This window comes from Sorex fumeus, unplaced genomic scaffold, assembly GCF_029834395.1.
Source record: "Sorex fumeus unplaced genomic scaffold, SorFum_2.1 ptg000063l, whole genome shotgun sequence".
NCBI lineage: Eukaryota > Metazoa > Chordata > Mammalia > Eulipotyphla > Soricidae > Sorex > Sorex fumeus.
Genome location: NW_026606120.1, coordinates 75,622,159 through 75,643,439, shown reverse-complemented (window position 1 = coordinate 75,643,439; position 21,281 = coordinate 75,622,159). Strand labels below are relative to the sequence as shown.

The window sequence follows — 21,281 nt, the reverse complement described above, 5'->3', positions numbered from 1 at the left end:
TAGCAGAGCATGCAGGAGGCGTGAGGACACTGGGAATGGAGGGACAGGGGCAGTGGAGACAGGAGATGAGGGGAAAGGAGCGGGCAGGGGGACAGAATAAGGGAGGGTGGGAGGTCAGGAGGTAGGAGACGGGGGAGAGAAATGGGGACAGGAGGGGACAGGAGGAGGAGGACAGGGAAATAAGAGATGGAGGACAGAGAACAGGAGATAGGGAATGGGGGCAGGAGGGAGGGGCAGGGGGCAGGAGATTTGGGAACAGGAGAGTCCAGGGGCTCAGCAGCACAGTTGGGTCCCTGTGAGGGTGGGGTGCCCCACTCTTGCACAGGAGGTGGGGGCAGCAGGGGTGTCCAGGCTCACCTTTCTTTTCGAAGAAACTCCCCCGGAAACTGTTTTTCAATCCTTCTACAATGCCCTTGTTGGCATCATCCAAGGCCTATGGGTGGGGAGGGAGCCGTGAGTCCACTTGGCACTGACCTATGTGCCAGTGCCTCGAGACCCCTACCCCTACCCCAAGGCTCATTAGGCCTCTGGGCCTGGGGTCACCCCTGGCCTGGGCACGGGATCCCTGCCAAGGGCTACCTCTGGCCTGGGGCAGGCCTGTGCTTGGGTGCTACCCCCCGATTTCCGCTTTCTCATCGCGAGCCGTTCTGGGCTTCAGCTCGTGCAAAGTTGGAGGCCGCAGGCATGCTGCAGGGCAGCAAGCCAGGGACAGAACTGGGGACTTCGAGAGGCACCCCAGAAGAGCCTTCTCAAAAGACCCGGCTCCCTGGAAATGTTGACCGGATGACCCATGGCCCGTACGCCTTGGGCAGAGTTGGTCTGGCCCGCCCACACCTTCTGCACCCTGCTGGACATGCAAGCCGTTCCAGACCCTGGTCCCCCAGAGTCACTTAGGAGGACTCCACTCGCCAGGACGAGACTCCAGCTCCGAGCTGCTGGACGGCCATGCAGATACCGCGAGTGGTGCCAGATTGGAGCTGCACATCCGTCACGGGGATGGGGAGTGTGATCCCAGGCAGGGCGACTTGTGGGGGTCTGACCTGGCACCCAGGAGCAGGGGAACAGGACTGTGGGAAGGGGGGCCGACCCCTCAGTGGATAAAGAAGTGGTAGGTGCTGGGTGTCCCGAGAGCAACTTCTCTATTCTGCTGGAATGTGGGGCTTCCCGGGGGCCCAATACACCACTGGCTCTCACCCTAAGACCCCGAGGGGGTCAGGGTTCATGTTCTCTCCCGGCCCTCCATGTCCAAGCTGGACCCCCAACCACAGGCCTGGGCCCTCCTCAGCCTGGTAATACCTCTGCACCCCTCCCCACTGTAACTCCCATCCTTTCACATCCTTTCCCAGGTCCCTGCGCTGTCTCAGGGGGTCTGCAGGATCTGTGACTCTGCAGTGAGGCCCCCCCAACCCTGGCCCAGACTCCTGGGGATAGGGAACCTGTGCAAATGCTGGGGGCTCCACCCCACCGAACGCCACAGGACAGAGTGGCAGTGGCTGCATGGACCGGGGGCTGGGGGCCGGGGCTTATGCCAACCCTCAAGGACACGTCCGCCTGCAAGGGTCCGGCAATGGAGTAGAGAGTGAGCCCTGGGGAAGGAAAGGCACTGCGGGGCTTCCCGGCCCAGGTATCAGTTGCATGGACCATTTGCTTCCAGGAGCGGTGGCTCCTGTGCAGGTGTAGGATGAGGCACCCACACAAAGTGTCCTGGACCTTGACAGGGCATGCTGGACAGTGGAGCAGGAGACACACACATACACATGCCCAGGCCAAGAGGCAGGAGTGGGCACTAACTGGGCAGGGGGTGAGAGTGGAGGGTTTGGAACATGTCAGGCATAAAGAACAGCCCATGCTAAGGAGCATATGGAAGCCTGTTCAGGAGCGAGGAGTGTGTGCGTGTTTGTGAGTGTGTGTGTGTGAGTGTGTGTGTGTGTGTACATGTGTATGCATGTGTGCCTGCAACATGTGGGCATATGTGTGAGTATGCATGTGTGTGCGTGTGTGTGCATGTGTCTGCAATATAGGTCCAGTGCCACAGCCCACCTCCTGTTCTCACGAGACACAGCTGCCGGGGCCCCGGGGCCCGTCTGGCCATGGTATCAGCCCACTGAGCTGATGGCCTCCATCATTGCCACATACCCTAAGTCGGATCCTGTGTCGCCCAATAGGCATGTGTGTGCATATGCACGCGTGTGCACGTGCGTGCGCGTGTGTGCATGTGTTCATGTGTATGTCTGCAACGTATGGGTATATGTATGTGTGCATGCTTAGGCATGTGTGTGCGTGTGTGTTCGTGCATGCGTGCATGCATGAGTGGGAGTGGATGGGGAGTGTGGAGAGGCCCCCAAAGCAAGAATCTCACAGGCAGGAAAAAGCCGGAAGTTCCTTCTAGGGTTGCCCAGAAGCTGGGACGGTTAAAAACGCTGACTCCTGGAGTTGGGGGGGGGGTTTCCAGAGGGCAAGTCCAAAAGTCAACTCAGCTGGACCCCACCCGCAGCAGGGCAGCTGGGAAGCGCGGGGTGAGTGCTGGGGAGAGGTGCTGCAGGGGTGGCTCCGGAGGGAGGCTCGGTGCCCTCCTCCTGTCAGTGCTGGGGGTTTGGTTCCTCCCTGCTGAAGCGGGTGTTGGGTGTGAGCGTCAGGAAGGATCTGCCCCGTGGGGAATGGGTGCGAGCGGGTGGGGGTGCCAGAGGGGCTTACGCTGATGATGGCCTGCTGCGCCTCGTTGTTGTGTACCAGCTTGGCTCGCTCCAGTGCCTTCTCGAAGTTGTTGACAGCGGACTCGAAGTCTTTGAGCTTCACTGGAAAGCGAGGAGGGGGGACACAGGGCACCGCTGGGGTGTCACTGGGCGGGGGCTGGACCCTGCCAGGCTCCAGGGGAAACCGCAGTGGGCAAGAGTCCCAGCCCTGGTGCCCAGCACCCCCCTCCACCCTGACGGCGCTGAGCGAGGGGGTTGTCTAGGGGTCAGGGACACGGTGGCCACCGTCTCCGGGCTTGGTGGACAACTCCGGCTTTGACTTTCCAGAAAGGAAAAAGCCTTCTCCTTCTAAATGTGAACTCAGAATTTTCAGAAATGATGTGAAGGAGCTGGGGAGGGGCTCAGTCGTTGAACAGAGGCCACTCCTGAAAGGGGCCCTGAGTTTTGTCTCTGGCCCACCTGCCCCCAAAGTAATCCTGTTCTGTTTGTTGTTTTGGGGCCACCTCTGCCAGTACTCAGGGCTTACTCCTGGATCTGCTCAGGAATCACTCCTGGCTGTGTTTTCGGGGGGCCATGTAGAATGCTGGGGATCAAACCCAGATCAGTCAAAGCAAATGCCTTACCTACTGTATTATTGCTCAGGCCCCAAATTAATTACTTTTTAAAAAAAATTTTATTAGTGAAACACTATGAGATACAGTTGTAGACTTACAATTTTTTGTGCTTGGGACTTTTGGAAACAACGCCATGGAGATTAAAATTTTTTTTTGAAAAAAATTGTTTTGTTTTGTTTGGGGGCCACAACCTGGCAACTAAGGGTTACTCCTGGCTCCTGACTTGGTTGCACTTAGTAATTACTCCTGGTGGTGTTCAGGAGCCCCTATAGGATGCTAGGTTGGAGGTTGAACCTGGGTTGGCCGCCTGCAAGGCTAGTGCCCTCCTGCTGTACTATTTCTCCTATCCCCCAACACACCCATGAAATATTGTGGTCCAGTGGCTAGAAGCTTCCCTTGTACAGGAAACCTGTACGAGAAGAGGCAGCTCAGTAACTTCACCCATCTGACAGTTAAGGCTGAACCGGAAGTGGAAGTGGAGTGGACAATAGATTGTCACCCTTTTAAAATGTGTGACCTATGGGGCTGCAGAGATAATACAGAGGGGAAGGTTCTTGTTTTACATCTTGCCAAACTGGATTAAATTCCCTGAACCCCTTATGGTCCCCTTGAGCCCTGCCAGGGGTGATTCCTGAGCGTGGAGCCAGGAGTAAGTCCCGAGCACCACTGCGTATGGCCCCAAAGCCAAAACACCAAACAGAAACTTCATGTGGGGCCAGGGCGAGCTGTAAGGGGGGAAGGAAGGGATCACTATCTACCAAGCCACACTCTTAGACGTGCCAGTTCCTGTTCTGAGTGGGTGTCTTTTGTGTTGGGTTTTTCTTGTTGTTGTTTTTGAACTACACTGGTGGTGCTCAGGGCTTTTCCTGGCTCTGCTCAAGGATCACTCCTGGCAGGGCTCAGGGACCATATGGGATGCCAGGGGTTGAACGCAGATTGGCCACTTCAGGCAAAATGTGCTCTCTCTTCAGCCCTGAGTGTTTCTGTGATAAAAGGTTCCCCTATCTCACACCACACAGCACCCCAGGAGGTAGAGGCATGCAGAGAAGAGGAAACTGAGGCCCCGAGTCGCTCCTGCCTGAGGGCCCTGAGCCTGGGGTTGCAGAACTCAGATTCCTCCAGGCCCTGCCTCCTTCCTCCCACCACATGGTGCCTCCCAGGCTGCCACTCTACAACTGTTCAACCCTAAGTCTGGATTCTCCAGGGCCCATCCAGACGCCATAAGTCCTCAAGCTCAGGCTCAGGACAACCACCACCATGAGGGGTACATCCTGTCCCCACCTGAGCTTGAACAATGGCCCCCTTGAGTATAGAAAATAGTTTAAGAAAAGGCCAGCTGAAGCCCTCAATGATTTTTGGAATCTATGACTTGTGAGCTGGAGGGATAAGAAGGGGTGAATGAGGCACTTGCCTTACATGCAGCAGACCCTGGTTCAGTCCGCTGCATGGCCCCCCAGCACCACTGAGAATAACTCTGAAGCACCCCTGGGTGTGCCCCTCCCACTCCAAAGCCCCCAAGGAAAGCCCTCCTGATTGGCTTGCCTTGCGTCTGGCTCCTGATGCTGTACCTGGCTGTGCAGATGGAAGTGTTTTGCCTCGTCTCAGAGTCAGCGGGGTTGGGCAGGGAGCCCCCGCGAGCAGGACCCAACCTGGCCCTGGGTACAGCTGGGCCTCCCTGAGCCCCTACCTTGGGCCTGAGCCACCAGCACACTGGCGTTCAGCTGCCACTCAATGTCCCCTTCTTCCTCGGCACACTGCTGGGACTTCTCGCCGTAGTTCTGCGCCTGCCAGGCCTGGTCCAACTCTAAGTAGCAGCGCCCGATCTCATGGAACAGCCAGGTCTTCTCTAGGGTGGTCTTGGCCAGAGGGATCTTCTCCTCCCATCTAGGGACACAGTGAACCAGGCTCAGGAGTTCCCTCCCCCACTCACCCAAGGCCAAGGTTCTCTGCTGGGAGGCCCAAGAAAAATCGCTCCTCCAAGGGCCGACCTTCCCCACACCTGGCAGAGCACAGAAGCATGAAAGTGTTTAAAACTACGGAAGCTGGGCTGGGATCTGAGTCAGTGGTAAGACATGGGCCTTGCACGCAGGAGAATGGGTTTGAGCCCTGGAATTGGAAAAAAAAAAAAAGAAGGAAAGGGGGAACAGATAGTACTTTGGGTTAAGGCTTTAGCCTTGCTTGAACTTGACCAAGTTAAAAGCCAACGACAACGCCCCCTGAGCCCTGCCAGGTGTGATCCCTAAGCACAGAGCCAGGAGAAAGTTCTGAGCACAAACCAAGAGTGGCCCCCCAAAACAAACAAAGCTAAATAAAAAATTACTGAGAGCTGGAGAGATAGTACCAAAAGCAGAGTGCTTGCCTGACACGTGGCCAAGCCAGGTTCAATCTCCCAAAAACAAAGAAACAAACAAACCTACTGAAGCTATAGTGGGAAATCTGTGGGATTGTATTTGGAATAAAAGTTGGAGGTAATATTTGTAAAATAGCACTTCAATTAACATTTAAAAGATTGAACAGGGGCCCAAGAGATAGCAGAGCGGGCAGGGTGTTTGCCTGGCACGCTGCCAACCCAAGTTTTGTTCCCGGTACCCCATATGGACCCCTGAGCCCTCCAAGAGTGATCCCTGAGCACCACTAGGTGTGGCCCCCAAACAAACAAAATAATAATCATAATAATACAAAGGGGCTGGTATATTCTCCTCTGTTTCTGCCGCTCAGCCCCCGGTGCCCGCCGTGAATGTGGCTCTTCCAGTCAAGAGACAGGCCTAAGGACTTGCAGCTTGGGCGGTCTGGCTCTGGTGCTCTCCAGGGCTGAGTTACCAGCTGAGAGCTCAGACTGAGTAGTCACAGAAGCAGTGGCCGTGGGTGTCTGTCAGAGTTGGACGGCTGAGCTTCAGCCCAGTCCTTCAGTGTCAGACTAGGGAAGGCGTGTAGGGACCACTCGTAATCATCTAGCTCTCACATGCTCTGGGTGGTGCTTTCTTCTGTATCTTAAGAGGGGCCTCCCCCCACTGGGAAGGTTCTGGGGCCACCTAATGCTCAGTGGGCTGTATTATGTCAGGGGTCAAACCCTGCCACTTGATTTTTTTTTGTCATTTCGGGTCACACCCAGCAGTGCTTAGGGATTACTCCTGGCTCTACACTCAGGAATTACTCCTGGAAGTGTTCGGAGGACCACATGGGATGCCAGGAATTGAACCCGGGTTGGCTGCATGCAAGGCAAATGCCCTAATGCCCTACCCACTGGATTATCTCTCCAGTCCCAATCTCTGCCACTTGAGCGCTGTCTCCCAGGCCCACCAGGACCTTCTTACCACCGGCCAACAGAGAAATATGGTTCTAGTCAATTCAGGGATGTTCTGATGAGCCCCCGAGTTGGCCAGGGGGCCTGTCCACCATGGCTGCCTGACAGATGTGACACCAGTCATATTCAGGTGCCCCTTTGCCCAGAGTCCTGGCTGCAGGTGGGATTGGTGTGAAGCTCAGTGACACCACAGGGTAGGGAAAGAGCAATCCTTGGTCACTCACGTGTCAATGGCCTGCTGGAATTTCCCAACTCGGGCAAACACCCTGCCAATGTTGTCAAGGGCTCTTGACTTGGCATCAGGAAGGTCACTGTGGGGAGGAAGCAAGACAAGTTGTCCACTCTGACTTGGCAGTGGCTGCGCCCACTCTCAGGGGGCACCCGGAGCCCGGGCCTGGGACAGGCAGGCCACAAGGGCCAGAGTGCAGGCTTTGTGTGGGGGAGCACCAGGTTCCAGCCCTGGCACCATAGGGTCCCCTGGGTGCCACTGCAAGAATAACCATCCAGCTGGGAGTAGCCTCTGAGTACCCTTGGATGTGTCCCACCCCCCCAAAAAGAAACAAATTAGGGGCTGGAGAGAAAGTACAGTGGGAGCTTGTCTTGCATGCAGCCGACCTGGGTTTGATTCCCAGCAACCCCTATGGTTCCCTGAGCCCTACCAGGAGTGATCACAGAATGCAGAATCAGGGATAAGCCCCCGAGCACCACCAAATGTGTCCCCAAAACCAACCCCCTCCAAAAAAAAAAGACAAAAAAAATCCAGTAGTAAATCAGTAAAAAGAGCACTGGCAGGGATCACTGCTGAGCACCACCGGGGGTGGCCCAGCCTGCCACCCAGAAAGAACCACAGCCAATCCCTGTGACATCTGTCCTTCATTTATTTATTCTTGGGGGGGAAGGGTTTTAGGGTTATACCTGGTGACTCTAAGTGATCACTCCTGGCAGTGCTCAGAAGACCATCTGTGGTGCTGGTGTCAGCCCCTGCATCTGATGTTTAACCGCGGTCATAAGAACATTCTGATCTTTCTCTTCCCAGCAAACCAAACCGGAACCAGCAGCCACCCGCAGTCTCAGTCCCGTCCAGCAGGTGGAAGTGTGGAGCCCAGCTCCAGCAGCTGCGGGGACCCTCTCTGCTCCCACCCTGGCTGCCTTCCTGCACGCACATACCACTCGTCCCTCCGCCGCGAGTGGGCGCTCCCACGCCTACAGCTCCCTGTGCGCGCCGGGCAGGACGGGACCAACCCAAGTGCCTGCCCTCAGAAACACCTTATGGAGCCTGGCCTGCGGCCATGCTTCCTGGCCAGGCCTTCTCGTGCACGGCCTCCGAGCACAGAGCACAGGCGGCTTCTTGTCAAAGGGGCTGTCTGTCTGCATGCCCGGGCGATGTGGATAAACACGCACACTGGAAAGGACACCTGAAGGACGCTTTGCGACGTGGCCCCTTGGGAGATGCCCAAGGACGGGCGCGGGGCAGTGGGAGGAGTTTGGTGCGTGCACAGGGGCCAGTACAACACAGCTCTGGGATTCAACACTCCTGGGTAACCCCCCCCACACACACACCAGCAGGTCCCTGCTCCCTGGTGTGGCGCTTGGCTTCCCTCCGCCCTGCCCTGCCGCAATCCTGCACACCCCCAATCCTCAGCCCGCCAGCTCTGCCAGCTCTCCAGGTGCCCTTCTCTATCCCCCACCCCCTGCCCTGCTCCTACCTGGGATCCTGAGGGTTTGTTTTTTTCTCTCTTTTTTTGGGGGGGGGGGGGAAGCCACACCTAGCAGTGTTCAGGGATTACTCCTAACTCTTCACTCAGGAATTACTCCTGGCGGCAGGGATGGAACCCAGGTGGGTTGCCTGTAAGGCAAGCGCCATTCCTGCTGTACCATCGGTCCAGCCCCTCTGTTGCTCTCAGGGCACCTGGCAGAGCAGAGGCTCCATCCAGTGTGCAGAGTGGACATGTCCACTAGGTCCACTAGAATCCATTACTCAGGCCAACATCTGATGAGAAATAAGTCACTTGGGGGCCAAGACATGGCTCAAAGGGTTAGGCTCAAAGGCTTTGCCTGCAGGAGACCCAGTTTGATCCCCCACATCACATGGTCCCCCCGGGCACTGTATCAGGAGAAGCCCCCAAGTCATCACTGGGAGTGGCCCCCAAAACGAAGTCTCCAAGACTCCCCCCAAAAAAGAGTCATGAGGAAGCACACAATCAAGTCAACAAGGGTTCCAAACGGATTTGTCCTACCACCTGCTTTTCAGAAAAACATCAGTGACACCACCCCTCATCCCCATAGAGCAGAGAGCATAAAGTCCTCACCCCTGCACCCCTGCGCCCTTCACCCTGGAGACTGCAGTGGCCCCAGGGGCTGGTCCCTTTGGAAAGATGGTTCTAGGGCACAGGAGAGAGGGGCACGGGTGGGGGTTGGGGGAGGTCACTGAGGGTGCTACAGAGGCGGGATTTTGTTTTTGTTTTGGGACTCATACCTGGCTGTGCTCAGGGATCACTCTTGGTGGACTGGGGGACCCTATATGGTGCCAGGGCTCACAGGGAGGGTCGGCCATGTGCAAGGCAAGTGCCCTAACCACTGTACTATCTCTCCAGCGCCTCCCAAGACATGAAGTTTGATGGGAACTAACAGAGCTAGGAACCCCTATTTTTTTTTTGCTTGTTTTGCTTTTTGGGTCACACTTGGCAATGCACAGGGGTTAGTCCTGGCTCTGCACTCAGGAATTACTCCTGGAGGTGCTCAGGGGACCATATGGGATGCTGGGAATTGAACCTACGCCCTACCCGCTGTGTATTGCTCCAGCCCCAAACCTCTCTCTTTCCCAGTCGCTGGCACACCTCTTTCCTGCCACAGTGCCCACAGTGGCTGCAAAGGGAAGGGTGGCTAGTAAGTTTCCTTCCAAAACGCAAAGTCCCAAGGGGCAGAGAGAGAGAATGAAATGTGGAGAGGTGGCTGGGAGCTGGATTTCCAAATCACCACACGGGGCTGGGAAGGCTTTCCTGTATTAGACAGTTATTCACATTTCAGAGGATGGGGGGCCGGCGGGCCAGAGGGGGTTGATGAAGAAAGAGCTAGTGAGAAAGGACAGGCCAGTGCCACTCTGGGATTAGCAGGAACAGAGCCACAGGGGCTGGCCCTGGGGCCTGCAGAGTGACCAGAACAGGCCCTGGCAGGAAGGACAGTCAAGCTGGGACAAACCCAACTCTCAGACTGGGGTACATGCCCAGGTCTGTCTCTCACCTGGATCCAAGGAGAAATCGGACAAGGAGGAGGAGGATCTGCACTGAACTGGAGGAGGAAAAAGTGTGGGAAGGGGCTCTGGAGAGCAGGGAGAGTGGGAGGTGGCTGAAGTCCCCTGATTTCCTCTCGGGGGACCTCGTGGCCAACAGCACCATTGTGTGTTGGACAGTTTGGCAGGGAAGATGAGGGGTTCCATATTGCACTCAAGTTGGTACATTACCAAAGCTCCCAGCTAGGGAGGGAGTCCGGTAGTGGAGGGCCTTAGCTGGGTCAAATGCAGGAGTGAGGATTAAGATTAGGGCCTCCTGGGGGACAAGGGAGGCAGGTCTGCTGGGAAGTGCTGGATTAGTCCCCCTCTCCCCCCCCCGCCCCGCCAACGTGGCTCCCAGGACTGGAGAGATGATTTTGTTTTGCTTGGGGGCCATACTCGGCAATGGTCAGGGCTCACTCTTGGCTTTACACTCAGTAATTTCTCCTGGCAGTGCTCGGGAGACCATATGGGAGGCTGGGATCGACCCTTTGTCAGCAGAGTGCAAGGTAAACCCCCTCCTCATGGTACTATGGAGAGACTCATTTCATTGGTATTTGGCCTTGATTGCAGATGAGGAAACCGTGAAGGTGAATCAGATCCACGCAGCTGAGTGCCAGAGCCCAGATCAAAGCCAGCTCGGCCGGTCGCTGTCAGTTTTCTTTTCTTTCCTTGTTTGGGGGGCCACACCTGGCTATGCTTAGGGCTTACTCCCAGCTCTGCGCTCAGGGATTACTTCTGGCAGGCTCGAGGGACTATATGGGGTGTCAGGGATTGAACCCAGTTCGACGGTATGCACGGTCAAACTGTTGCTTGTTTTCTCCTCTGGAGGCATGTACAGGACACTCCTGCTCAGCGTGCAGGAAGGGGTGAGAAGGAACGGGGAAGGGACCATTAGAGGGGCAGAAGGGCTAGGAGAGGCAAGAAAGCTCAGGACACCTGTTTGGCCTCTGGGGTGGGGGACCAGGCCCACGGGAGTAGTGGTATGTGCAGAGCACCCCAAGGCCCCATCACAGACTTAGCTTCAAGCCAGCAGGCAACGAGGAGGGATGAGGCCCGGTAGTAGGAAGAGAGGTGAGATGTGGGGAGGTGATTTGTGGGTGCAGGGGGAGCCAGGGCTGGCTGCTGAGTGGGAATGGGAGGATGGGAAACTCGAAGAGGCCCAGCACTGTGGGCCAAGTGGAAACTGGGCCAAGAGAGTCACTGAGGACTTTGAAGGTCCCTGGCGTGACTGCCATCTAGAAGGCCACTGGGGCTGAGTGTGAGGTGCGCAACCGGGGTCCTGGGCGAGTGTCTGTCACGTGGCTGCTGCACTGCCTGCCGCCTTCTCTCCGTATACCGTCCCTCCGCCCTCCACCCTCTCAGGCTGGGCTAGCGCAGTTTCTGCCCAATGACCAGGGAGTGCTGAGGAGCCTGTCAGAGGCCCCACATGGGGAGGTGGTACAATCCAAAGCCCTGAGGTTCTGACCTGAGTCCACAATACTTTTTCTCCCCCCTTACAAATATTTTGTTTTTAATTTGTGGGGCTGGAGAGATAGTACAGCGTGGAGGGCACTTGCCTTGCACACCATCAAGCTGGGTTTAATCACTGGCATCCCATACAGTCCCCTGAGCACCACAAAGAGTGATCCCTGAGTGCAGAGCCAGGAGTAACCCCTGAGCATCACCAGTGTGACCCAAATACCCTCCAAAAAAAAGGTTTTAAATAATTTATTTTGATTGGGGGGAGGCCACACTTAGTGAAGGGGCTTCCGAACCTCCTGAGCACCACCTGGGAGGCCCCCTGCAAAAAAAAGAGGGGCTAAAGGGGGTTATAGGATAGTAGAGCAAGGAGGGCCCTTGCCTTGCACGTGGCTGACCAACGTTTGAACCCAGCACCCCATATGGTCCCCTGAACACTGCCAGGAATGATTCCTGAGTGCGGAGTTAGGAGTAACCTTGAGCATCGCTGGGTGTGACCCGTCTCTCAGAAAAAGAGAGGGGCTAGAGATATGGCTCAGAGGACCAAAGCATAGGCAAGGCCTCATCCTGCTGGTGTCCTGAGCACTGTGGAGGACAGTGACCCCCTACAAACCACAAATAGGTCTACCCCTTCCCGACTGCAGGCAAGCGGCCCTGCCCGCAGGGAACCTGCTTGGATTCGCAGGGCAGAAAGTGGGAGCACGGCCATGAGCCGCCCTGGTCAGGGGCCAAGCCATCCTGCCAGCCCTGCACCTCTGTGAGCCGGGGGCCTGGCACTCACTATTCCTTGGCGATCTCCAAGTCCTTTCGGTGGCTCTGCAGGGCGGCTGCCATCTGGCCCAGCTCGATCTGGGCATTGCCTATGCAGCTGTACAGGTTTCCAAGCAGCTCGTCCTTATTGGGCACTTCCTCCTTGCTCCATTCCAGAACCTTCTTCAGCACCTTCTCAGCTTTCTGAAGGCTCCCCTCAGCACTGCCACTGGTCAGCACTAGGAGAGGGAGAGGCCAAGTGTAGGGTTTTGGGGTTTAGGTGTTTTTTTCTTTTTCGGTCATGCCCGGCGACTCTCAGGGGTTACTCCTGGCTCTGCACTCAGGAATTACTCCTGGCAGTGCTCGGGGGACCATATGGGATGCTGGGGATCAAACCCGGGCCAGCTGCTTGCAAGGCAAACGCCCTCCCTGCTGTGCTATGGCTCTAGCCCTGTGCCATGTAGATGGCGGGGAGGGGGGGGCTGGCTGCCTCCCCCACCCACAGCCCCACCCCACAGACCATCCCAGACCAAGGGCCCCAGTCTGCGCTCCCCTCCTCCCCGGGTCCAGGCCCAACCCCCCTGGGCAGGGCACCCACACATGTCGATGTCCTCCAGGCTCTTGAGGATGTAGTGAGCCGTCTGAGAGGGGCGGCGTTTGCGGTCCCGTAGCCACTTCTCCTGCATCAGCGCTCGGTCCCGCTCCCGCGCGTAGATGGGCTTCTGCTGCCTCCAGAAGTTACTGCGGGTGTCCAGGTAGTTGATGCCCGTCAGGATGAGGTCCTCCACTGTCAGGCCTTGCTTGATGGTGCCTCTGATAAGGTCTGGGGTAAGGGTGAGTGAAGAGGAGCCAGCTAGGCCTGGCCCCAGGGGAGCCAGCCCCTCTGGACTTTGAGCCAAGTTTTCTCACCTCCAACCTGAGGGTCAGCTCCCCCCCAACTCCACTGCACCCTGTGGGACAGTGACAGAACGAGGCGAGCGGACCGAGCCAGGAACAAATGTCCCCATTAGCCTGGGGATTCCTGGATCCCTGTGGGGGTTCCTGGATCTGGAACCCTATGTGGAGAGCCTGACCAGGATTTGTGGAAACAGCCAGGGGAGTGAGAGCCTATCAGGAGCAGGGGGCAGGGGCCTGTCAGGCCCAAGGGAAGCTAGAGCACACAGGGTCCAACAGAGCTGGGGGCAATCCGGATGCTAACAGGAGGGGCGCGGGCCCTGGTGACAGCTTCTGGGATAACCCCCCACCCTGGGACTCCTATTCCTCAAAGGTGGCCACAGACCAGATTCAGTCTCAAGGCATGACCCAGTCTGGGCTGCCTGTGCTAACCGGCTCTCCAGGTGTCAAGTGGGCTGGAAGGGTGTGCCCCAGCCCTGCCCAGCTGACTGACCAGAGGTCAGGGCTGGTGGCAAAGTGACACTACGGCAGCAGAGTCACAGGTCAATGCGGAGGCCACCCCATCCCACCACAGATGCAGTCGGGCCTGTTGTGGGTGAGATGTGCCAACACAGAGGCTGCTCCATGGCACAGCGCTACAGGGGAGCCGCGGTGGCCTGGGGGAACGTGAGTTCTGAAGGGAAGACGCTGACTTCGGCTTCAAGAGCAGATCCGCCCTTGGTTCTCGGCAATGGACCAGTACTCCCATCCCCATGCTGATGGGGACATTTGTTCCTGGCTTGGTCCGTTCGCCTCATTCTGTCACTGTCCCACTGGGGTGCAGTGGAGTTGGGGAGAGCTGACCCTCAGGCTGGAGGTGAGGAGACTTGGCTCTAGTGCCCACTCTTCACTACTAACTTGCCGGTCACCTTGGACAACTGCCCACTCAGCATCTCTCGCTCCTGATCTATAAAAGGAGAGCTTAGCAGATGCAGTTCCAGAGCCTTCTAGGGGGCCAGAGAGATAGTACAGGAATTAAGGTGCTTGTGTGGCACGCGGCCAACCCAGCTTTCATCCCCGTCATCCCATATGGTCCCTGAACACTACCAGGAGTGGTCCCTACACATAGAGTGAACATTAAACCCTGAGCACTGCTGGGAGTAGCCTAAAAACAAAACAAAAACACTAAAGCTTCTAGGATGGGTACCCTAGGATTGCTCTGCGAGCACTTGAGGTGGATTCCTTTGTCCCTGTAAAGGATGCAGCCCCCAAGGGATTTTTTTGGGGGGGGTTACACCTGGTGATGTTCAGGGGTAACCCCTGGCTCTGCACTCAGGAATTACTCCTGGTGGTGCTCAGGGGACCATATGGGATGCCAGGGATCGAACCTGGGTTGGCCATGTGCAAGGCAAACCCTCTGCGTTATCACTCCTGCCATGCCCCGAGGGTCTATAGGCCTGGATGAAAAAGGCACCTGCAGTGTTGGCATTCCCTCTGGGCTCATAACTCTGACCATGAATGTTCTATATAAAGATCTGAGTGCTTAAAAAAAAAAAGAGAGAGATCTGAGTGCTGCAGAGTTAGGTGATTACTTGACCTCTTTTTTTTTCTTTTTGGGTCACCCCTGGTGATGCTTAGGGGTTTCCCCTGGCTCTGCACTCAGGAATCACTCCTGGTGGTGCTCTATAGTACATATAGTACACATGGGAACTATATGGGATGCTGGAGATCGAACCCGCACTTGCAAGACAAATGTCCTACCTGACCTCTGTATGCCTCACTTTCCACCTCTGTAAACCCATCTGGAAGGACGTATTGGCTGATATTACACCACAAGCTCTGCCTCTGGCATTTGGCCTCTCCCCACTGCCCACGGCCTTCACCCTGTGTTCTCTGTAATGAACAAAGGACTGAAAACCTTCATCCAAAAGAAGCTTCTCCAGATACTCCTTGTCCGCATAGAGCTCCCCCAGAAGCTGGCGGACAATCTTCTCACTCTTGAATGAGACCTTCCGCTTGGTTTCCTTCTTTGGAAGGGTGATGATCTGTCTCATGGGATGAGGCTTCTGCTGGGCTTTCAGACTCTGCAACAAAAAAGCCACAAGACAGGCCAAGCCTCAGAGGCGAGCTCTGGGTCCCGGCCTCAGCCCTTGAGTCCGTCAACCCCGATTCTCTTTCAGGGTCCCTGTGGCTGGGCACGCTAGAGCAGGGACACTCCGTGGCCTCTGTGGAGTCGGGGCAGAGTTCCTGGCTGCCCCCCAGGGCTCCAGCAAAGAGGCTCCCTCAGACCTGAGCGTCTCTCTCCTTACCTCAGAACTGGACCCCTCACCTCGGCTTGCTTACTCAGGAAGGAGAGGTCCCCTTTGTTCACCAGTTTCACCGAAGAAGGACCTGCAAGGACAGAAGCCAGAGCTCAGGGCTGCAGGCCCCCGGCTCGACCTCTTACTCCTTTTTATGGGGAAACAGCGGATGATAAACAGCGGGGGGGGGCACTCTCCTCAGAGGTAGACAGCCCCCGCTAACCACGGCCCGTAGGCAGGAGGATTTCCAAACTGAGGGAGGAGGCCCTGGACCCAAAGAACATGCTCTTGCACTATTTCCACACCCTGCCACCCACAGGGCAAGCGCTGGCAACTCTCTCTGCTCCCCCTTTCCTTGTGGCCGAGGTGCTGGGGAAGGCTCCCCTTTGGGTGACAGATCAAGCATAAGATGACAAGGTGGAAGCCAGGGCTAGGGAGGGCTGGGATCTAGACACCTCTCTGTTCTCTGACCGTGGACCTGGGATTCTGAGAAGATCCCACGGCCACAGGGCTCAGTAAAAGGGAGCCAGGACATCTTCCAAGTGCCCCATCCCTGGAAATGCACAAGCAGTAGGTTCCCCACAGGCCCAGAAGAGTTTGCCCTAACATTGACCTAGCAGGCCTTCCTCTAAAACTCAGGATGCCAACCATCCTCCCTGGACTGGCAAGGCCCCCCAGGGCACTCACTTCCCACTGAGTTGTTAATGGCTTCCTGGGCTTTCTGAATTCCAACTTTGAATTCCCGATCAGGCCGCAGCTTGTAGCCTCGATGATAGAATACCAGGGCAAACTCAAAGTCTCCCATGGTGTACAGGGTCTCAGCCTTTTGCAAAATTCCCTGCCGTGGAGTCAGAGAGATAGTACAGTGGGTAGGGTGTTTGCCTTGCATGTAGCCGACCCAGGTTTGGTCCCCGGCATCCCATATGGTCCCCCCGAGCCACCAGGAGTGATTCCTGAGTGCAGAGCCAGGAGTAACCCCTGGGCACTGCCAGATGTGGTCCCCAAACAAAAAATATTCCCTGCTATGGGAAGAAGTCAAGCTTTAGGAACTTGGAAGGGACGGAAGAGAGGCTGGTCTAGCAGCATCTTCAACCACATCTTCAACCAATAAGTTGGTTATATTCCAGATGGCTCAGAGAAGCCCGGGTCCTCCAGCCCACAGGGTCACCTTGCAGAAATTCGGGTCATCCTGTAGTGAAGCTTCGGCATCCTGCAGGGATTTCTCCAACTCCCCCATTTTCAGGAAGCACTTGGAGCGGGCAACCAGGCAATTCTTATCTCCGGGCTGAAGGTGAAGTGCCTGAGAAAGGAAGCACTCAGGTGGACAGACACCAAGCAAGGCAAGCGAGAAGCTGGACCGGAAACAGCTGACCAAACCCTCCTGCTAGAAAACAGATCTCTGGACCCATCAGGTTCAAAACAGCACTATCTAGATCTTTTGTTTTGTTTTTGCACCATACCAGGTGTTGCTCAGGGCTCAGTCCTAGCTCTGTGCTCAGGGATCACTCCTGGTGGGCTCAGGGACAATATGATACCGGGGATCAAACCTGGGTTGGTTGCCTTCAAGGCAAGTGCCTTACCCGCTGTATTACCACTCTTACCCAGCCAGGTCTAACCTCCTTTAACTTCACCATCTGCGTGCAAAGCCATCCTCCACAAAAGTAAAATCTCAGGGCAAGAGTGGAGGCCCCTGGCTGGGAAGGGAGACTATGTACCTCTCTAGGTAAAGACTACATTTCCTCAGTCTAGCATTCATCCATTCTACTTGGTAGAATCTCAGGCTTTTTGCTGTGTCTCACATTCAACCACAAATCTGGCGTGACTTTACGTCACAATCCAAATGTTATTCCAAAGGCTAAGTATTCTGCAGGCTAACCAAATCAGTTTGAGGTCAGCTGCACCTTAGGAAATCCAGTCCGTGCACTCTCTCTCTATCAGTTTGAGGTCAGCTGCACCTTAGGAAATCCAGTTCTCTCTCTCTCTCTCTCTCTCTCTCTCTCTCTCTCTCTCTCTCTCTAGGTAAGGTAAGGTAAAGGCCCTCCTGTTGATCGTCGATTTGCTCAAGCGGGCCCAGTAACGTCTCCATTGGAGACTTTGTTGTTACTGTGTCTGGCATATCGAATACTCTCGGTAGCTTGCCGGGCTCTCTGAGAGGGGCGGAGGAATCGAACTCGGGTCGGCCATGTTGGCCGCTTGTAAGGCGAACGCCCTACCCGCTGTGCTATCGCTCCAGCCCCTCTCTCGCTAATTGAGCAAAAATCACTCTTTTGGGAGATGAAGATGAAAATGCCAAGGAAAAAAAAAGGCTGTGGCTTTGTCCCAGAAGTGGGGGTGGAAAGCACTTCTCCTGCTCCCTGAGGTGAGCTCTCTCCCGTTTGAGGTCATTACCCTAGCTGGAGCTATAGTGACCTTGGGAAGGTGTTAGACTGTCCCCAACCCCTTCCAAGGCCTTCCTCTATTTCCAGGAAGAGAAGTAGCTGTGTTTACTGGGAAAAGGCCACTTCTCACCCAAAGCTGTCTTCCTTTGGGGTATTCTTTTCTGCCTTAATTTCTGGAAAATTAATCCTGAAAGAGAATTGGTGTGGTGGGGAGGGGGAGCAGGGATTGAGGGGATGGTGGAGAGCAGGAGTAGGGTTTCGGAACTCAGACGTTGACTCCTGTGGTCACTTAATTCTGGTCTGAAGATGTGACTAGTGACCAAAATAAACAAACACTGTCTTCCTGTTGTTCATCGATTTGCTTGAGCAGGCCCAGTAATGTCTCCATTGCGAGACTTGTTGTTACTGTGTTTGGCATATCAAATACGTGTCATGGGTAGCTTGCCAGGCTTTGGCCTGCGAGCAAGATACTCTTGATAGCTTGCCGGGCTCTCCAAGAGGGGTGGAGGAATCGAACCCGGTTCGGCCGGGCTGGCTGCATGCAAGGCAAAGGCCCTACCACTGTGCTATCGCTCCAACCCTGACTGGTGATCAAATAGGACAAAAGATTGGGTAACAGTGGAGAAGCTTGCTTTTAGAGGGAACTTTGGGCCTGGTTACTGGCCTATCCCATCACTCCCCTTAGGAACAAAAGTTGACTGTTATTCTAAAAAAAATTGTCCTAAGAACATTTAACAGTTCACTAGCCAGGCAGACTGTTTATAATGGTTAGCACTACCACACCACTGTCTTCAACTGCTATGTCAGTTTCTTCATTATAAAATGGAGCAGTAACAGATCTTCCCTCTGGCCTTAGCAGATACCCAAAAACAGCCTGGTATCCTAAAACAGTACTGGATCCTATCGGTTGGAGTGCAACAATGGACTCTCCCATTATGTAAAATAAGGTTATTTAGGGACACTTCCTGGACTGAAGCGATAGCACATCGGTTAGGGCATTTGCCTTGCACGCAGCCAACATGGCCGACCCGAGTTCGATTCCTCTGAGAGCCTGGCAAGCTACTGAGAGTATCTTGCCCACAGGGCAAAGCCTGACAAGCTACCTGTGACGTACTCCATATGCCAAACACAGTAACAACAAAGTCTCACGATGGAGACGTTACTGGCCCGCTTGAGAAAATCGATAAACACCGGAAGGACAATGACAGTGACAGTGACAGGGACACTTTCTGTGAGCCCAAGATTTCACACCTGTAGCCTCCTATTCATGTCCCCTAGCCAACAACGAGCAATTGAGACTGCTCTATGGAAGGTGGCCAGGCCATCACAAATTATTTCGTTCTTTTAAAAAACAGAGTTTGGGGCTGGAGCAATAGCACAGTGGGTAGGGCGTTTGCCTTGCACGCAGCCAACCCGGGTTCGATTCCCAGCATCCCATATGGTCCCTTGAGCACCTCCAGAGGTAATTCCTGAGCACAGAGCCAGGAGGAACCCCTGTGCATTGCCGGGTGTGACGCAAAAAGCAAAATAATAATAATAATAATAATAAAAATTTTAAAAATAAAAAAATAGAGTTAGGGCCAGAGAATAGTACACTAGGTAGGGTGCTTGCCTTGCATTTGGCCGACCTGGGCTCTATCCTCAGCATTCCATATGGTCTCTGGAGCACCACCAGGAGTGATTCCTGAGTGCAGAGCCAGGAGTAACCCCTGAGCATCATGGCCCCAAAACAAACAAAACATGTGAGCCGGGACTGTTCATGCAGAGAAGAGGGTTTTCTTCGTTTTGTTTGTGATGCTGAGCATCGAACTCAGGGCCCCACACGTACAAGGCAAGTGCCATACCGGTGAGCTACAAGGCGAGTTATTCAACCAGCAGCAAGGTGCAAGTGGAAATAGGCAGATTGTGGGCCCCTCAAGGGCGACTCTGGGACCCGTCAAAGAGATAATTGAAATGACAACCACCCTGCCAGAAATTATGGGGGGGCGGGGGGGGGCGACTGAGAGCTACCGGGAGCGGAAAGTGCGGTAGGACTCACGTTGCTGAAGCTGTGGGCGGCTTTGGAGAACTCCCCGCAGAGATAGAGCCGCTCGCCCTCGGCCATGTACGAGGGAAAGGTGCTTCGCAAGCCTTCCGTCTCAGTGTCGGCCATGGTGGCGAGGTTCCGGGAGCCCCCACACCGGGCAGGGACCGAGAGAAGCCGGAGAACTTCGGTCTGGGTTGTGGAAGCCCGTCTCCTAGCAACCGGGGGACGCGATGACTTCTGGCCCCGCCCCCGGCCGTCTGAGGGTCCGAGGCCCGGGAACAACCGCCGCGGGTGTGCGCATGCGCGTGCGGTCGCGTCCGGGACAGGGGAGACCAGCGCCAGGACGGCGGCGCCGCGTGGCCGCGCGTGCTCCTCTCCCGAGTGAGTGGCCTCGTGGGCAGGATGCACCGCCCGGAGAGCCTAGAGATGCTTAAGGGGGTAAATTTCAGATGAGGGATAGGGCTTTCACTGTCAGGATGTGTCCGCCGCGTAAGGTGACAGGGGAGAGCTCAAGACTTGGCCGCGCCGCGCTGTCTTCACCCCCCTGACTGCATCCCTGCTCCCGGCCCCGAGCCCCTCTCCTCCTGCCAAATGAACCTGAAAATAGCGATACCTTTAGCGTGTGAGGATCTGCGTGAGAGTCCGTCGGATATGCGGCTGCGGTCACTTGAACCTTTCATTGGCTGTCCGCTGGTGATTGGCTTTGAATCTTCTAGACTTTTATCCCCATTTCTTTGTAACCCAAAGCGGATGCACGAGGTCCTAGGGTCCAACAAACACCTTCTTGCATCTGCAGCATGGCTTTCGAAAAAGGGCGCCTGTGGCCCTTGCCTTGCACTCTTGCCTTGCACATCAACTTGGCTTCAATCCCCGGCCCCACGTATGGTCCCCAGAGCTCTGCCAGAAGTGACCCCTGAATGCAGAGCCGGGAGTAACCCCTGAGCGTAGCCGGATGTGACTCCCCAAAAAACATGAGCCAGAGTGATAGTAGAGCAGATAGGGCATTCTCCTTGCACGTGGCCCACCCGGTTTCCTTTCCTGGGCATTTTCTATGGCCCGCCCAGGCCCTCCAGGAGTGATTCCTGAGTGCAGAGCCAGGAGTAAACCCTGAGCATCCCCAGGTGTGCTCCCATCCCCCCCCCCAATAAATACATAAATAAATACAGGTCAGACCTTTCATCAAGACAGGACTGAACCTTGCCTTTTCAGAGTTCCACTAAAGTGGAAGGGGAAACTTTACCTGGCCTTATCTGGTCTTAACCATGTGTTCTTAGAATTCAGTTACCCCACTATGTAGCAGGAGCTAAATAAAGTCTTGGTAAAGCTTCAACAATCTAAGGTCTCCTTAGCACATATATACCTGCATATAAATGCATGTATGTACAAATGAGTAATGTAGACCTGGGGGGTTGTGGCTGGAGAAAAAGCACAGAGGTAAGGATCTTGCCTTGCATTGTGGGCATTAGATCCCTGGACGCTGCTTACTGTTTGTCCCTTCCCCCACAGCCTTCCCAGGATTGGCCTCTGAGCAGAGAGCCAGGAGCAGCCTCTGGGTACCTCTGGATATGCCTCAAATCCTCCAAAAGGGGAAAGAAAAAAAAATGTCTGATTAAG

General features: G+C 55.4%; 2 protein-coding genes across 2 annotated transcripts in view; both read right to left on the bottom strand.

Moving 5' to 3' along the window:
- Window positions 1-21,281, bottom strand: part of NKIRAS2 (NFKB inhibitor interacting Ras like 2) — an 86,294-nt gene that overhangs the window by 56,053 nt on the left and 8,960 nt on the right. The window lies entirely within an intron of this gene.
- On the bottom strand, window positions 353-19,793 carry ODAD4 (outer dynein arm docking complex subunit 4). The gene is made up of 10 exons (XM_056128210.1): window positions 19,680-19,793; window positions 16,432-16,563; window positions 15,951-16,101; window positions 15,293-15,354; window positions 14,882-15,047; window positions 12,689-12,913; window positions 12,122-12,329; window positions 6,836-6,922; window positions 4,995-5,191; window positions 353-433 (listed from the first exon to the last, which is right to left on the bottom strand). The coding sequence occupies exons 1-10, from the start codon at window positions 19,791-19,793 to the stop codon at window positions 423-425; spliced, it is 1,353 nt and encodes a 450-aa protein (XP_055984185.1). The 3' UTR covers window positions 353-422.

What these genes read in the sequence shown, in the direction of transcription:
- ODAD4 (XM_056128210.1), bottom strand. Translation starts at nt 19,793, where the DNA reads ATGGCCGACACTGAGACGGAAGGCTTGCGAAGCACCTTTCCCTCGTAC. An exon ending in ATGACCCGAATTTCTGCAAG is followed by an intron (nt 16,102 to 16,431) that starts GTGACCCTGTGG and finishes ACTCCACGGCAG; the next exon opens with GGAATTTTGCAAAAGGCTGA. An exon ending in GAAGCTTCTTTTGGATGAAG is followed by an intron (nt 12,914 to 14,881) that starts GTTTTCAGTCCT and finishes CCCTTACCCCAG; the next exon opens with ACCTTATCAGAGGCACCATC.